At 35.4% G+C, this 18,354-nt stretch overlaps 1 protein-coding gene across 1 annotated transcript in view; it reads left to right on the forward strand.

Moving 5' to 3' along the window:
• The window catches only part of cntn3b (contactin 3b), a 178,600-nt gene that overhangs the window by 17,427 nt on the left and 142,819 nt on the right, over positions 1-18,354 (forward strand). The window contains exon 2 of the mRNA XM_022662736.2: positions 15,037-15,175. Within this exon, the coding sequence (XP_022518457.2) occupies positions 15,121-15,175 (55 nt within the window). The 5' untranslated portion in view covers positions 15,037-15,120. The remainder of the gene's footprint in view (positions 1-15,036; positions 15,176-18,354) is intronic.

The following is an 18,354-nucleotide window of genomic DNA, read 5'->3' on the forward strand; positions in this document are numbered from 1 at the left end:
CACATTCTACAATTGCTATACATAAGATTGAGTTAGAGTTAAATGGCAAAGATTAGTCTCTTTTTGTTATTATTGTCGAGTTCTTAACTCAAACAAATATATAATCTGATTTATCTAAATTTTAGAGATATTGCTTGATTCCAGATTGATTTTGGCTATTTGTTGTTTGCCAGAAAAGGAAAGGAAATGCCAGTGGCTAACTCTGGCCATGCTACTTTTAATATTTAATTCAAAATTCATAAAAAAAAATTCATATTCGTTCAGTGCAGTTCTTCTCTTTGCATATCAAATCTTCAGAAATGTCATTTTTAGAAGCTTTTAAATGCTTGGATTTATCTGTATCCCACACTAATACTGGAGCATCTGGTCCATTCACTGCAGCAGCGCTTCACAACCATACAAACTCCCTCTTCATATGCTGTCTGGCTTTAGAACACGTTCTGTGATTAAGTTGCATTAATATCATGTAGCGCGTCGTGCATCAGTGCGTGTTAGAGTGGAGATGATTCCAGCAGTATGCACACGAATAACTGTATCTGAGAATAACTGTCCAGTTATCTAAATACAGAGAGCTTTCTGCAGTTTATATCTCTATTTTAGTGAGGGTTTATCATCTTTTGGATATATATAACTGTGCCATCAGAAAGAATTCATCAGAAATCATCGCAATTGGCAAGAATTAGTATTTTGCTATTTATAGGTTTATGTTTGAGTAAAATAAACATTGTTGTTTTATTCTATAAACTACAGACAACATTTCTCCCAAATTACAAATAAAAGAATTCTCATTTAGAGCATTTATTTACAGAAAATGAGAAATGACTGAAATAACAAAAAAAGATGCAGAGCTTTCAGACCTCAAATAATGCAAAGAAAACAAGTTCATATTCATAAAGTTTTAAGAGTTCAGAAATAATCAATATTTGGTGGAATAACCCTGTTTTTTAATCACAGTTTTTTTTATGCATCTTGGCATCATGTTCTCCTCCACCAGTCTTACACACTGCTTTTGGATAACTTTATGCTGCTTTACTCCTGGTGTAAAAATTCAAGCAGTTCAGTTTGGTGGTTTGATGGTTTGTGATCATCCATCTTCCTCTTGATTATATTCCAGAGGTTTTCAATTTGGTAAAATCAAAGAAACTCATCATTTTTAAGTGGTATTTTGTTTTTTGTTTTTTTTCCCCCAGAGCTGTATATGAAGAACCAAAACATATGTTTCTACACTTTTAAAAAGCACAACAAAGGTTTTTTTTTTTTTTTTTTTTTTTTTTTTTAAACCGTCCTAATAAAATATTGTAAAAGTTACAGGAGATCTGCTACATATTATGATTTCAAAATGGAGTGGTCTTGATTTTACATACAGACATTTTATCTTTTTAATCTAAAATATCTGAAAACGCTGCTCATTTCTGAGGTGTTTATCTGTCTTACCATGGTTACAGGCACCTTGCAACACAAACACCTGGTGAGAGGAAGCACATATTTATCTAGAAATAAATTCTATTGTTTCTAAAAACTGTAGCTTCATTGCTCTCCGGTTAAGATTCGTGACTTATTTCAACAATAATAATTTCTTCTTTAAACTTTCTTCTGTGACTCGTTTAGTGCATTATTTCTCAATTTTCAGTCACAAACCCGCGTTCTGAAGTATAATCTAGTGTTTGACAGTGTGAGTAACTCCTGTGTAGATACGAGGTCATCGTGTGATATAAATGCATTTTCTTGTTATATATATATATATATATATATATATATATATATATATATATATATATATATATATATATATATATATATTATTTTTTTATTTTATTTTTTTTATTTTTTTATTTTTTTTACAGGTAAATCTAGTTTTGAACAATTTCTTAGTCCTCTGTCCTCTGCAGTTTGATTTTTAGTAGGGGGGAAAAATTGATTATAATCGTAAATCTGAAACTCTTAGTACTCTGTATTTTTTTAATACAGGTAAATCTAGTTTTGAACCAATTCTTTGTCCTCTGTAGTTTGATTTTTAGTAGGGGGGAATTGATTATAATTAAAAATTTATTTTTTTGTGAAAAAACTAAGATTATTTTTAGGCCATAATCACACAGCACTTGTTGTGTTATTCATAACAGAATATATAATTTTATTCTTTTTTTTTTTTTTTTTTTTTTTTTTTTTTTACAGGTAAACCTAGTTTTGAACCATTTCTTAGCCCTTTATCCTATGTAGTTAGATTTTTTGTAGGGGGGGTAAATATCGTTTATAATCTAAAATCTGTAACTCTGTGTACGTAGATACGAGGTCATCGCGTGATATGAACGCATGGGCTTGTAAACAATGTTTTGAATCAATGAGTCAACCCAACAAATATATATATAATATATATATTTTTTTTTTACCAGGTAAGTTTTGAACTATTTCTTTGTCCTCTGCAGTTTGATTTTTTTTAGTAGGGGGGAAAAATCTATTATCTACTATCATATTTTTTGTGAAAAAAAAATTAAGATTTTGTTTTTTGTTCATAATTGGCCCAGCACTAGTAGTTTTATTTATAACCGTTATTGTAAATTGTTGAGATACGTCTCTGTTGGATGTATAGAACTGATAAAATATGCAGCAGAAGTTCCCTCATTTGCCGGGGAGCCGGACCGGTCAGTGGGTTTGATTATAAACACAGCGCTGTTTGGAGGTGAGGCTGCGTCTCCTCATTTCGTTTGGCAGCGCAATCTTGAGCTCATCGTTTCTGCTTCTCGCTCTGGATGGATAATAATAGCACACTGTCCTTATGGGGACAGATGAGAGATTGGTGGTAATTACGATGCATGCCCGTGTCTTTCGCGCTGGCCGGGCCTTTTAGAAACTGCCACAAACAGTTAGGAAGCAGAAGGCCACGCTTTTCCATTTTGTCAGTTCATTATCATTTCCATCCCAGTCGGAAAACGTCCTCTCGTTCTCTCGGAATGTAAAATCGCTTGTTATTTTTTTATTTTTTTGCTGGAGTAGAGGCGTGAGTTTAAATTAGGGTGGAAAGTAGTTCGATATGCATTTTTCATAGCAATAAAACAAATTTACGTAATTGCGATATAATTCTTAGACACATTTTTAAACATAAATATTAAAAAAAAAAAAGATTTGGTAATGGTCCAAAAATGTGGTCAAAAACATACGAAATACAAAAGGCAGTAAACATACGAAGGAGCTTGAGACATTTCAGGTCAAAACACAGCAAGGCAGCATCAGAGAGAAAGGCTAACTTGTAAAATATATATCAAAAAGGATCAATGAAAGTAAAAAACTAAATACAGCAAAATAAATGTTTTGTAATGATGAACAGAACCAGATCTATTACTCGGCAGGAAGTGAGTGAAGTGCTGTTAAAGCGCAGATGAAATCATTACTCAGGTGATTGTGGTCTGACATGGTTGTCATGTGATCGGTCATGTGAGAAAGTGAATGGGTGATGTCATTGTGTGGTGCATTCTGGGTAATTAAGGCTGCCTGGTTTTCTGCTGGTTTAAAAATCGCTTGTTTTTTTGCTGGAGTAAAGACGTAAGTTCAAATTAGGGCTATACAATAGTTACATATCCATATTTATAGCAATAGAAAATATTTAACAAACACAGAGATTCATTTTAGACACGTTTTCGATATTTTAATATTACTCATATCAGGGCAGGAATACAATAAAAAGGTTTTAGTAATGATCCAAAAACGTGGTCAACAACATACCAAATACAAAATGCAATAAACATACGAAGGAGCTTGAGACATTCCAGCTGAAAACACAGCAAGGCAGCATCAGAGGTAAAGGCTAACTTGTAAAATATATAATATATCAAAAAGGGTCAATCATAATAAAACAAAAAACATGGAAATATAAATAAATAAATAAATAAATGCTTTATTATGACGGACAGAACCAGATCTAATACTCGGCCGGGAGAAAGTAAATTGCAGTGAAAGCACAAATGAAATCAATACTCAGGTGATTGTAGTCTGGCATTGTTGCCATATGATCAGTCATGTGAGAAAGTGAATGGGTGATGTCATTGTGTGGTGCATTCTGGGTAATTAAGGTTGGAGCCTGGTTTTCTGCTGGAGTAGATACACAAGTTCAAATTAGGGCTGCACAATAATTGAATAGTGATATTTATAGCGATTCATAAATACTTAAGTAATTATACTTAAGTAATTAAGTATTATGTAATATATAATTCTTAGACACATTTTGATATTTCAATATCATTCAAACCTGCTCAATGTTCTAACCTTTTTACCTGAAGAGCAGAGTAAGATACAGATATAATAAACATATCAAATCAAATAGCAGAACTTACTCTTATCTAATAAACAGTTAAGTATTGATCTGTTATCAAACATCAATTATTATAAAAACAACAATTATTTTAGCTTGGAAAACAGTCAGCATCTTTATTGAGCCAGCTGTCTTTGAACTAGCATTGAGCCAATAGTTACCTTCCAGTATTCTGTTCAATTAAATTCAATTTCTAATAATAACTAATAATAATATGAAATAATTGTTGAGTAGAGTAAAAGCAATGAAGCAACAAGTGCTAATAAACACCTCTGGGAACTCCTTCCTTCCTTCAAGACTGTTGGAAAACTTTTCATTTCAGGTGGCCACCTCTTGAAGCTCATTGAGAGAATGATGCCAAGAGTTTGTAAAGCAGTAATCAGAGCAAAGGGGGGGTATTTATTTTGAAGAAACTAGAATATAAAACATGTTTTTTTTAGTTATTTCACCTTTTTTTATTAAGAACATAAAACTCCACATGTGTTAATTCATAGTTTTGATGCTTTAGCGAGAATCTACAATGTAAATAGTCAGGAAAATAAAAGAAAATAAAGAAAACAAATTGAAAATACCATAATTTAGATTGGAAATTCCTAATAGAAAGCAATCTGTACCAATGTGTATTTCACAAATAGTTACACTGTTGTTAATTGATTGTTAATGTGTAACTAAACAGCCATTACATCATTTATTATAAAGTGAGACAGAGTTAAAGGAGAACTCTGGTGTAAAATGGACTTTTACTGTAGTAAAACATGATAAAAGTTCTTATCTTTGATGAATAGCACACCTTCGTTCTCCCACAGCGTTCAGAGATCCAGAAATTTTAACAGTTTCTCCAACAAACACCCTTCAGACTGGGAGATACGGGGCATAATTTACCCTGATAAATCACTTTTTACACCGTTATCCAGCTCAAAGTAGCTCCACACCTCCTTACTAGAATCCGGAGAGTCCTGACATTTAAAACGAGGCATTAATAACTTAAAAAGTGCAGAAGAAGCTTATTAAAAATCACTGTTTACAACCTATAACACTACTAGCTTCAGCTCCGAGCGCCGCCATCACTGTACTGATAATAACATAGACATATATATATATATATATATATATATATATATATATATATATATATATATATATATATATATATATATATATATATATATATACAGTTGTGGTCAAAAGTTTACATACACTTGTAAAACAACATAATGTTATGGCTGTCTTGAGTTTTCAATAAGTTCTACAACTCTTATTTTTCTGTGATAGAGTGATCGGAACACATACATGTTTGTCACAAAAAACAGTCATAAAATTTGGTTCTTTCATAAATTTATTATGGGTCTGCTGAAAATGTCACCAAATCTGCTGGGTCAAAAATATACATACAGCAACATTAGTATTTGGTTACATGTCCCTTGGCCATTTTCACAGCAACTAGGTGCTTTTGGTAGCCATCCACAAGCTCTTGGCAAGCTTCAGGTCGAATGTTTGACCACTCTTCTTGACAGAATTGGTGCAGTTCAGCTAAATGTGATGGTTTTCTTGCATGAACCCGTTTCTTTAGCACTGTCCACATGTTCTCAATGGGGTTTAAGTCAGGACTTTAGGAAGGCCATTCTAAAACCTTAATTCTAGCCTGGTTTAGCCATTCCTTTACCACTTTTGATGTGTGTTTTGGGTCACTGTCTTGTTGGAACACCCAACTGCGCCCAAGACCCAACCTTCGGGCTGATGGTTTTAAGTTTTCCTGCAGAATTTGGAGGTAATCCTCCTTCTTCATTATCCCATTTACTTTCTGCAAAGAACCAGTTCCACTGGCAGCAAAACATCCCCAGAGCATAATACTACCACCACCATGCTTGACAGTAGGCATGGTGTTCCTGGGATTAAAGGCCTCACCTTTTCTCCTCCAAACATATTGCTGGGTGTTGTGGCCAAACAGCTCAATTTTTGTTTCGTCTGACCAGAGAACTTTCCTCCAGAAGGTTTTATCTTTGTCCATGTGATCAGCAGCAAACTTCAGCCGAGTCTTAAGGTGCCTTTTCTGGAGCAAGGGCTTCTTTCTTGCACGGCAGCCTCTCAGTCCATGGCGATGTAAAACACGCTTGACTGTGGAGACTGACACCTGTGTTCCATCAGCTTCCAAATCCTTGCAGACCTGCTTCTTGGTGATTCTTGGTTGACTCTTGACCATCCTGACCAATCTCCTCTCGGCAGCATGTGATAGCTTGCGTTTTCTTCCTGATCGTGGCAGTGACACAACTGTTCCATGCACTTTATACTTGCGTATAATTGTCTGCACAGTTGCTCTTGGGACCTGTAGCTGCTTTGAAATGGCTCCAAGTGACTTCCCTGACTTGTTCAAGTCAATAATTCGCTTTTTCAGATCCACACTGAGTTCCTTTGACTTTCCCATTGTAGCTTTTGTAGCTGAGTCTAATCACTGGGTCAAATGAGCCCTATTTAAATGGGCTCATGAGAAGTCAACAGCTGTAGTCAATCAGAATCACTTACAAGAAGTGAAGAGGCCATGACATGAAGCTAATTTGATTGACACAACTCGCTACATCACCAAAATTGACAAATTTTGTTGCTGTATGTATATTTTTGACCCAGCAGATTTGGTGACATTTTCAGCAGACCCATAATAAATTTATGAAAGAACCAAATTTTATGACTGTTTTTTGTGACAAACATGTATGTGTTCCGATCACTCTATCACAGAAAAATAAGAGTTGTAGAACTTATTGAAAACTCAAGACAGCCATAACATTATGTTTTTTTACAAGTGTATGTAAACTTTTGACCACAACTGTATATATATATATACACTCTGTATAGTCTGCCTCCTGCCTCCGGCTGCTACGATATGCGGAGTCTATGTATATGTATGTCTATGTCATTATCAGTACAGTGATGGCGGCGCTCGGAGCTGAAGCTACCGCTATGGGATGTAGACAGTGTTTTTTAATAAGCTTCCTCTGCACTTTTTAAGTTATTAATGCCTCGTTTTAAATATCGAGTGTGGGTGTGGAGCTACTTTGAGCTGGATAACGGTGTAAAAAGTGATTTATCAGGGTAAATTATGCCCCGTATCTCCCAGTCTGAAGGCTGTTTGGACAAACTGTTAAGCTTTCTGGATCTCTGAACGCTGTGGGAGAACGGAGGTGTGCTAGTCATCAAAGATAAGAACTTTTTATCATGTTTTACTACAACAAAAGTCCATTTTAGACAAAGGAGTTCTCCTTTATAATTACCTGCCTGTTTACTATGCACATGAGAATACTCTTGAATCTTGATTTTTGATTTTTCTCGTATTTAACACCAGCACCACCACGCCGAGCCAAGGGTTTCGCCCAAGATTACACAGCCCTAACCGAGCGATAGCGACCTGTCCTCGCTCCAAATCTCAAAAAAAATCTATTTCTAGGGTTAGGAAAAGCAGCTCGAGGAACGCAAGAGAAATCTCAGCTTGAGCCGAAGCCCAGGAACAGACTGTGTGTACAAATAAAGCTGAACCTCAGGGTGACGTCTTTAAATGCTCTGGGACCGATCATCTCATGCTTAGAGAAGATTGGGCTCGTCTACAAGTCTGAATGCAGCGAAGAGATTTGGCGTTTTCTTCGAGACCGCTGGAGAAATGACATTTTTTGGCATCCTGAGACACTAAAAGAGAGGCGAGTGGAGAAAAAGCAGCGTTTGTTTTTGTAGGGAAAGCTTTCAAATTCTTCCCAAATGGTGTTTTTGGCAGCTTTGGCTCGTCATCGTCTTGTGGTTCGCTCTTGGTAAAAAACAATTTAAACAATCTGGGTTTTGTTGTGCATGGTGAAAATTGAAGGTGCCAAGTTGTACTTTGGAGTGAAGCCACTGAATAACCAGTTTTATTCCCTGAGTCTTTTAGATGATCTAAAAAGATGAGAGTTGTTTTTATCTTAATTTTTATTATTTTTTACATTGTAGATCAATATTGAAGGCATTACAACTATAAAGTTACGCATACATGAAGATTAAGTGAACAAAAAAAATAAAACAAAGTTAAACAAGCCAAAAATCTGTTTTATACTTTATAGTGATTCTTTAAAACGTAGCTCATTTTTCTTTGATGCCCAAATGGTGTTTTTGGCAGCTTTGGCTCGTCGTCGTCTTGTGATTCGCTCTTGGTAAAAACAATTTAAACAATCTGGGTTTTGTTTTGCATGGTAGAAATTGAAGATGCCAAGTTGTACTTTGGAGTGAAGCCACTGAATAACCAGTTTGATTCCCTGAATCTTTCAGATGATTGGTTTTCATTGGGGATGTGCAGTAATATTGGAGTTATATCTGCAATGGAAGATACTGTCATTAGTTCATTAAATCATTAATCATTATTAGATAGAGTTTAGAAGTTATCTGGGAACTGATGCTGATATTTGATGTAGTTTTTGGACCTTAAGCAACACTATAATATTGCACAAAAAACTAAGGTTATACAGTATTATTTAAAAGTTTGGACACACCCCTTCTCATTTATTGTTTTCTTGTTTCTTAATTTTTATTATTTTCTACATTGTAGATCAATATTGAAGGCATTACAACTATAAAGAAAAGCATACATGAAGATTAAGTGAACAAAAAAGCTTAAACAATGTTAAACAAGCCAAAATCTGTTTTATAATTAATTATTTGATTAATATAATTAATATAATGATTCTTTAAATCGTAGCTCATTTTGCTTTGATGCCCAAATGGCGTTTTTGGCAGCTTTGGCTCGTCGTCGTCTTGTGATTCGCTCTTGGTAAAAACAATTTTAAAAGTCTGGGTTTTGTTGTGCATGGAAAAAATTAAAGATGCCAAGTTGTACTTTGGAGTGAAGTGACTGAAAAACTAGTTTTATTCCCTGAATCTTTCAGATGATTGGTTTTAATTGGGGATGTGCAGTAATATTGGAGTTATGTCTGCAATGGAAGATACTGTCATTAGTTCATTAATTCATTAATCATTATCAGATAGAGGTTCTTAAATTTGATCATTTTCTACATTGTAGATTAATATTTTAGAAATCATAACAATAAAAGAACACATACACAAGGATTAAGTGAACAAAAAATAGGTAAACAATGTTAAACAAGCCAAAATCTGTTTATAAAACTTTATTCTGATTCTTTAAAATGTAGCTTATTTTGATTTGATGTTTGATGTTTGATGTTTTTGGCAGCTTTGGCTCGTCGTCTTGTGATTCACTCTGGGTAAAACAATTTAGACAATCCATTCCATGAGTCTTTCAGATAGTCTGAAAAAATTAGATGTTTTTATCTCAATTTTTATTATTTTCTACATTTTAGGTTAATATTGAAGGCATTAAAGTATAAAGGGATGCATACACAGGTATTAAGTAAAGAAAAAAGATAAAACAATGTTAAATGATCTAAAAATATTTTATACTTTAGATCTTTGATGACAAATTTATTTCCTTTTCTCTTGGCTGACCCTCTCAGTGCCTTCATGATGTAGAACCTTGAATAGTTGTCTAACCATTTTAACCAGCAAAATCTTATCAATCTGTTATCAAAAATCAATGTTTAATTCAGCTTGGGCACAGTTAGCATTATCAGTTAGCCATTAGCCAGTTTGTGGCTAATCCACTATTGTAGGCTTCAAAATAAAAGTCCTCAGGTCAGTTTTGTGGCAGTTTCTAAAAGGCCCGGCTTGTTTTCCTGAGGTAAATGTGACAAGTTTTCCTTCCAGTTTCTGTATTCTGTACAACATCTCGCACATAACCACTACATTCACTTAGAGCACAGGGTGGTGAAGAGTGTATATTGTATTATTTATCAAAAGAAAGAAGGAAAAATAAAATCCTCTCTCAGACAAGAGTGTTAAAGTAAAGGAGTCAGCACAAGCAGAGAGAGAGAGAGTTTCTCTGATTTTGCTATTTATAGGTTTATGTTTGAGTAAAATGAACATTGTTGTTTTATTCTATAAACTACAGACAACATTTCTCCCAAATTACAAATAAACATATTCTAATTTAGAGCATTTATTTACAGAAAATGAGAAATGACTGAAATAACAAAAAAAAGATGCAGAACTTTCAGACTTCAAATAATGCAAAGAAAACAAGTTCATATTCATAAAGTTTTAAGAGTTCAGAAATAATCAATATTTGGTGGAATAATCCTGGTTTTTAATCACAGTTTTTTTCATGCATCTTGGCATCATGTTCTCCTCCACCAGTCTTACACACTGCTTTTGGATAACTTTATGCTGCTTTACTCCTGGTGCAAACATTTAAGCAGGTTCCTGGAACTGGCCATGTTTTGGTCAAAATTTTACAAAGCGCCTGTGTTTTTTTAATTTTTTAATTTTTTACTTTTTTTTTTAATGTATAGACTTTAAATATATTCACACCTAAGATATATTTTCAAAAATGGTTAGACTAGAGTGTTTATGTTCTCCTCCACCAGTCTTACACACTGCTTTTGGATAACTTTATGCAAAACTTCAAGCAGTTCAGTTTGGTGGTTTGATGGCTTTTGATCATTTATTTTCCTCTTGATTATATTCCAGATATATCAGAATTTGGTAAAATCAAAGAAACTAATCATTTTTAAGTGCTCTCATTTTTTACAGAGCTGTATATATAGATTGGAAATTCATATTGGAAAGAAATCTATACCAATATGTATTGCACCAGTAGTTAACCTGTTATTACATGGATTATTAATGTGTAACTATACAGTTATTACAGTCACTTATTATTAAGTGAGATAGAGATAAGTAACTGCCTGTTTACTGTAAAATGTGCAAATACAAATGTACGCTAACATGCTAGCCCTACAAAACTGTTGTTGATAATTGCTAATGTTGCGTTTGTTGGTATCTACTACTGTGGTCTATATTCAGTACAGTATATTTCTCCAGTATAAAGGTTATTTTATTCTGTGACAGTCCAACAACCCCTTGATCCCACCACAGCATCGGCTGCCATGCTGCTAAAGCGCTAAACATGCTCTGAAAAGCTCGCTGCAGTCCTCCATCAAAGGGCTAAATCCCAGGCCTGGAGTCCGGCCGTCAGCGGCCGTGATGTTGGGCTTTGTTGAGGGCGGTTCTGGAGCTCAGTAGCAGTTTGGAATAAGTCCAGAATATCCCAGCAGCTGAACCTCTGAGGAACTCAGCGAGGGAGGGAGCGTATACAGCGCTCGGGATCCTGACTACAGGATTCGGGAGTATTCGGCATGACTGGACCTTATTAACCCTTTAAACTCTGGGCTGTTTTAGTGTGTTTTTTATTCTCAGTTTTTGTTTTCAGTTCCTCTTTCAGGTCTTATAACACAGTAATTATATCAGACAGACACATGCCCTGATCTCTTTTACTCCAGAAGACATACGGCTGCTCAAAAATATCATCATTTAAAATGTAAAAGGAAGCAGAATTGTTATAGATTTTTTTAACTTATTTTTGAATGTATAGACTTTAAATATATTCACACCTAAGATATATTTTCAAAAATGGTTAGACTTGAGTGTTTGAGTTTAAAAAGCATAATAATATTGATGATTTGAGTTCAGTACATGGCTTATTAATTATTACTTTGACAAAATACATGGAGAAACAGCATCAGGCGGATTTATTTATCTTGATAATCAATAATCACACCTCTAGGATACATGTAGATACTAAACACCTGACACTCAGAGCAGCCTATGAACTTTCAGTATTTTAATCAGGAAACACAAAGAAAACTACAGTATATACAAACATTTTAACTTTTTAGTCTAAATAAATAAAAATGTTTAGTGCAAAATAACTACTTAGTAATAATGTTTAGTAAAATAAAAACTATATAAAGTAGTGCGCACACCATACCTAGCTTCAGTTTGAGTAAAGCAGGTAGTTTCACACTTTTTCTGTGGACACTTTTGAGTCTTTATTTACTGATATTATTTGGTTTGAAACATCATATAAATATGTTTGAAGCACTAAAGGTAAATAATATTGGTTGGGGAAGGAGATTTTTCACTTTTTTAGGTGTTTTTCTCAATGGGTTTCTTGTAGATTTAGCTTTACCGCACTGGGATGTGATCACTATTTTTAGAAAGAGTAAGCTCCGCCCTTTCCAACCATATATGGATTATGTTTATGTGTGAAGGGATTCCTGAGTAATTAAGCTGAGAACACAAGGTGAGATTTTGGATGTAAAATCCTTTCATAGGGTTCTAAGGGTTAATAGGTGAAGGGAAGCAGCGTTTTGAGGTCAGCTGATGCAAATCTCTGGAATATTTGTTTGGTCGTGTGGGCAGTGTGCCAAGTCCTGCTGGAAAATGAAATGTGCATCTCCATATAAAGTAATTCACTTGAAACAGTGAAACTCCTATATTATATAGATGTATTAAACACACAGAGTGATGTGTTTATTTCTTTTATTGTTGATGATTATGGTTTACAGGCAATGAAAACCCAGAAATCAGTGTCTCAGAAAATTTTAATATTATATAAGGCCAATTGGTACTTTTGGCAGTGTGGGCAGTGTACCACATCCTGCTGGAAAATGAAATCCACATCTCCATAAAAGTTCAGTTTCTTCTGCTGAGAAGAGTTTGTTGGTTACGTCCAGGTAGCTGCACCGTTAAAATAGCAATCCACCAAAGTCAGAGCTCACCTGACTTTATTTTTAAATCATAATCTGGTCTGGGTCTTGCACTTGGTCTTGGTTTTTTCCCAGTCTTGGTCTTGACCTGGACTCAGCTACTAAAAGTCTTGGTCTTGAATCGGACTCAAATACTAAACGTCTTGGTCTTGAATCGGACTTGACTACTAAAAGTCTTGGTCTTGATTTGGACTCTATTACTAAAAGTCTTGGTCTTGATTCGGACTCGACTACTAAAAGTCTTGGTCTTGATTCGGAATCAACTACTAAAAGTCTTGCTTTTGATTTGGACTCGACTACTAAAAGTCTTGGTCTTGATTCGGAATCAACTACTAAAAGTCTTGGTCTTGATTCAGACTCGACTACTAAAAGTCTTGGTCTTGATTTGGACTGGACTACTAAAAGTCTTGGTCTTGATTCGGACTCGACTACTAAAACTCTTGGTCTTGATTCGGACTCGACTACTAAAAGTCTTGGTCTTGATTCGGACTCGACTACTAAAAGTCTTGGTCTTGATTCGGACTCGACTACTAAAAGTCTTGCTTTTGATTTGGACTCGACTACTAAAGGTCTTGGTCTTGATTTGGACTCGACTACTAAAATTCTTGGTCTTGATTCGGAATCAACTACTAAAAGTCTTGGTCTTGATTGTCTTGGTCTTGATTTGGACTCGACTACTAAAAGTCTTGGTCTTGATTTGGACTCAACTACTAAAAGTCTTGGTCTTGATTTGGACTCGACTACTAAAAGTCTTGGTCTTGATTCAGAATTGACTACTAAAAGTCTTGGTCTTGATTTGGCCTTGACTGCTAAAAGTCTTGGTCTTGATTCAGAATTGACTACTAAAAGTCTTGCTCTTGATTTGGACTCAGCTACTAAACATCTTGGTCTTGATTTGGACTCTACTACTAAAAGTCTTGCTTTTGATTCGGAATCAACTACTAAAAGTCTTGTTTTTGATTCGGAATCAACTACTAAAAGTCTTGCTTTTGATTTGGACTCGACTACTAAAAGTCTTGGTCTTGATTTGGACTCGACTACTAAACATCTTGGTCTTGATTTGGACTCGACTACTAAACATCTTGGTCTTGATTTGCACTTGACTACTAAAAGTCTTGCTTTTGATTCGGAATCAACTACTAAAAGTCTTGCTTTTGATTTGGACTCGACTACTAAAAGTCTTGGTCTTGATTTGGACTCGACTACTAAACATCTTGGTCTTGATTTGGACTCGACTACTAAAAGTCTTGCTTTTGATTCAGAATCAACTACTAAAAGTCTTGGTCTTGATTGTCTTGGTCTTGATTTGGACTCAACTACTAAAAGTCTTGGTCTTGATTTGGCCTTGACTACTAAAAGTCTTGGTCTTGATTCAGAATTGACTACTAAAAGTCTTGGTCTTGACTCGGACTCAACTCCTAAAAGCCTTGCTCTTGATTCAGACTCAAATACTAAAATTCTTGGTCTTGACTATTTGGGAGTATTTGGGAGTATTTAGGATGACTGGGCCTGTTATTAACAGGTGAAGAAAAGCAGCGTTTTCAGGTCAGCTGATGCAAATCTCTGGAGTTTTTGTTGTGAGGAAGGAGGTTTATGTTTGTTTTTGCCTTTTTTGGTCTTTTTATCTCAGAACTTGACAAGCGGTGAATAATTTAGATGACGGCGAGCTTCTTAACCTCCCGAACTGCGCGGCATATATTTTCTAAGAGGCTGAGGTTAAGGAGTTCCAATTACAGAGCACTTTAAAGAACACGGCTCCGGCTCTTGTCTACGGTTCATAATCAAAATGTCATCTCCCTATTACAGCCGGCGTTTCCTGCCTCCGTCTGGAATGTGGAATGTGCTTAAGGTCTCTCTCTCGGATGCCTGAGACTCGGAGACGCTGCTTAGCGAACGAGAGACGCTGAAGTTTCTGCTTTTTCTTGCTTTTTTTTTATCCTCACCATTTTTAACAGCTATTGTCTCTGGAGTGGAGGTGATCACTTCAACAAAAGTGTAATCATTGATGTGTCTGTAAAGCGACAGGATATAAAAAAAGGGCTGTCACATTTGGCCCAAAATGTCTCATTTTAATTATTTCTGTAATTACTTTTCCCACAGATTATACATCTCGCATTCAAGGGAGAAAAACCTTCCATTCACAAGCAATTGGATGAGAGTCATATTTGCCCTTGGCAACCGAAGATGACGTTACTATGGAAACGACTAGCGCTGCTATCAATCATGGGCTGCCTGGCAGGTAAAACATCTTACTTGTCATTTTCTTACAAAAAAAAAAAAAAAAACACAATGCCTTTTCTTCTTTTTCTTTAATTTCTTTTATTTCAGGTACACTCAACCTCACGTTTATTCTTTAATTGGGAGAGAATTGAAAATTGAAGTTTAATCTTACCCTGCAGACTTAACAGAAAGCTTAACACTCAGAAAGCTTAGAGATGGGTTTAAGATGGATTTAAAAGAGGCAAGACCAACTCTGACTCCTCCCCCGACTCCGCCTTTGACTCCACCCCCACGGCGAATTATGTTTCAATAGTTTTGATAGTCTTAAAATGTTTAGTCTGGATGTAGAAATTTTCTGGATGTTCTTATAGAACATTGTTTTCATGTTCTTTTATGTTTTTTAAATGTTCTGTTAGCATCGCAGCAATGCCACTTATTACACACACATGAACACACAGCAGCACAAACCCAACTTTTACATCAACAATAAACAGAATAGTAAATAAAATAACATTGCTGTTCCCGTAAATGAGCTGCTGGAGCTCCTTCACAGCGTCAACCAGCAGCTCAGTTTCCTCTGCTGAGAAGAGTTTGTTGAACACGTCCAGGTAGCTGCACCGTTACAATAGCAATCCACCAAATACAGAGCTCACCTGATCTACTCTTAAAGAGAATGATGACGTCTTAAAGTGACACTCTGATTGGTTTATTTCATGTTTTGACCTAAATTAACCACACCCATCATTAATTAAGAGAATTAGTACATGCCTTTTGTGTGTTTCAAGCAGATCAAGGTATACTTTTCCCATTGTTATGATAGCAAAGACACACTGACACGCCCTAAATCAAGCTGCATGGTGCACTGTTTTTGACTAGCTTATAGATTGCTAAACTTGGATGAGTGCCAGTTTCATCTTTATTAAGTTTCTGGTAGTCTTTGTGGATACTTTCGAAATATCTTTTTTTTTTTTTTTTTACTTTTCTTTATTTTTCTTTATTTAGTTGAGTAGTTGTTTCTTCTCATAATCTGGATTAGAACATTACTCAAATATTCACTATTCACTGTATACCTGTAACTCTACCTCTTCACTACTTTACTTTAACTGATGATCTCAAACACTTTATTAAGAGACAAGAAATTCAAGCAATTAACTCTTGATTAGTTCCCTGCAATCTGATTGGCTGAGGCATTCCATGAGTACCGTTATCAGCCGGTAATGCACTGCAACCGAAGCTCTCCGTGTATTACTCCGTTACATACAGGTAACCTGGCAACAATGCAGCACTTACAAGCCAAACAGCGCAGCTACAAACAGAGCAGCAATGGAACTATTTTAACTGTTCCATTGCTGTGTTTTTATAACCAAAAAGATCATATTTCCTCGTCCTGTTTAACAGTTTAAAATCTTTCAATAAACAGCAGTAATGGAACTGTGGTATTATTGCAGTAATACACTCGAGGTTCTTGCTAAAACATGTCATATTGCTTACGCCCTCATCACAGCAGTGCCGATATTACACATTATAGCACTACCTCGAGTGTATTATTGCTTAAATATACTGTATTTTCAGCTTGCTACTGGCCGTGTTCTCCTCCAGTCTTCTGGCTGGCGAGACTCAGATCCGTGGCGTCGGCTGGGGCTTTGAACACGAGCTTTGAAACTGATTAGAAAAGCACTTTTTTTAAAGCGCTGCCCTTCACCCATTCGTTCTGGGGCTTTTTACACTGGATCTCCCGGAGCTCCGCTGGGACTCCAGTCCTCTCCGTGGCTATGGACATGTCAGAGATGATTATCTAGAACTTGGGGATGGAACCGTGTCTGCATCTCCCTGAAATCGCTGGGTCTGTACGCCCTTCTGCACTCATGGGATTAGCAGTGAATTTCATCCTCCCTTTATTTTCCTGCCAGCTGAGCTCCTTTCTTTACAGTGAAGGTTGAGCCCAATGTGAGTCAAATGGGCCATTCATTGTTCCTGGGTGACAAAACTCCCACCATCCCCCACTGTCCCTTAATATACTCCATCCCACACACTCTGTACTAATACTACAAATACTTCATTACTTTACTTAAGTAGAAATATAGGTTATCTATACTTTACTGCAGTAATTAATTTAAATTTTCTCACAATTATCTGAACTTTCTCTTCCTTACATTTTAATAAAAACAGCCTCATTACTCCTATTTAATTTTTAGCTGGTTTTTATTCCAGCTTCTCATCGTTCAATAAAACCCCTATCCAGATAAATCTCTCCATCCAGATAGAGTGAATCTGATTGTGATTGGCTGTAGAGAAGTATAAACATATACCATTCCCACTCCCTATTGGTTTATACTGTGATCCATCACACATGCACACATGTCCCTAAGCTTCTTTATTATATTTACATTCTACTAATATTTACAATCAGCATATATGCAGCTGAAACACTAGAGAACAGCCTAGATCAAATTATCAACATTAACATTTTAATATTTTAACATTATAGTCATTATGGCTTATAATTGGGTTATAGTGCACTATAGGACTCTGTGGGCGTGGCCTAAGCAGCTTTTGTTCTTAATGGCTTTATTTTTTCCACTTACATTACTTTTCATTTTATACTTTAAGTAGTTTTGAAACCAGTACTTTTTTAAACACTTTTACTTAAAGAGTAAAAAGCTTGAGTTGATTCTTCAACTTCTACAGAAGTATTTTATTAAACCCGAGTATCTATACTCTATTTTACCACAGAGTAATATATGGAGATACTTTTCACAACTTTGCAGGCTACTGGTAAATGACTTGGGGTGGGACAAAATGTTGACATTGTGATATATTGTATGGTTTATCGTATTATTTGCAATACGTTATCAATCCAGAATGTCCAATATTTAGATATGTGTATTAAAACAAAGGAGCGCTAATAGTTCCTGAGAATAATGATGTGTACATATGAGGACTTTAGTTTTATATTTTGATAAAACGCAATGAAGTTGCATTTAATGAATAATGATAATAACGACGTGCAAAACATTTATTTTGTGTTTGAACACAGCAGTGAGTGCAAAGCAAAAGTAGGAACAACAACTGAGCCTCTTTGTGCAATATGGCTTATTTGAAGTGCTGCTTCAACACGAAGACATAACAAAATATATCCATATATTTATGGATATATTTTATAATATTAGCATTTTAACCACACAATCTGTGATGAAA

This window comes from Astyanax mexicanus, chromosome 5, assembly GCF_023375975.1.
Source record: "Astyanax mexicanus isolate ESR-SI-001 chromosome 5, AstMex3_surface, whole genome shotgun sequence".
Taxonomy (NCBI): Eukaryota; Metazoa; Chordata; class Actinopteri; order Characiformes; family Acestrorhamphidae; genus Astyanax; species Astyanax mexicanus.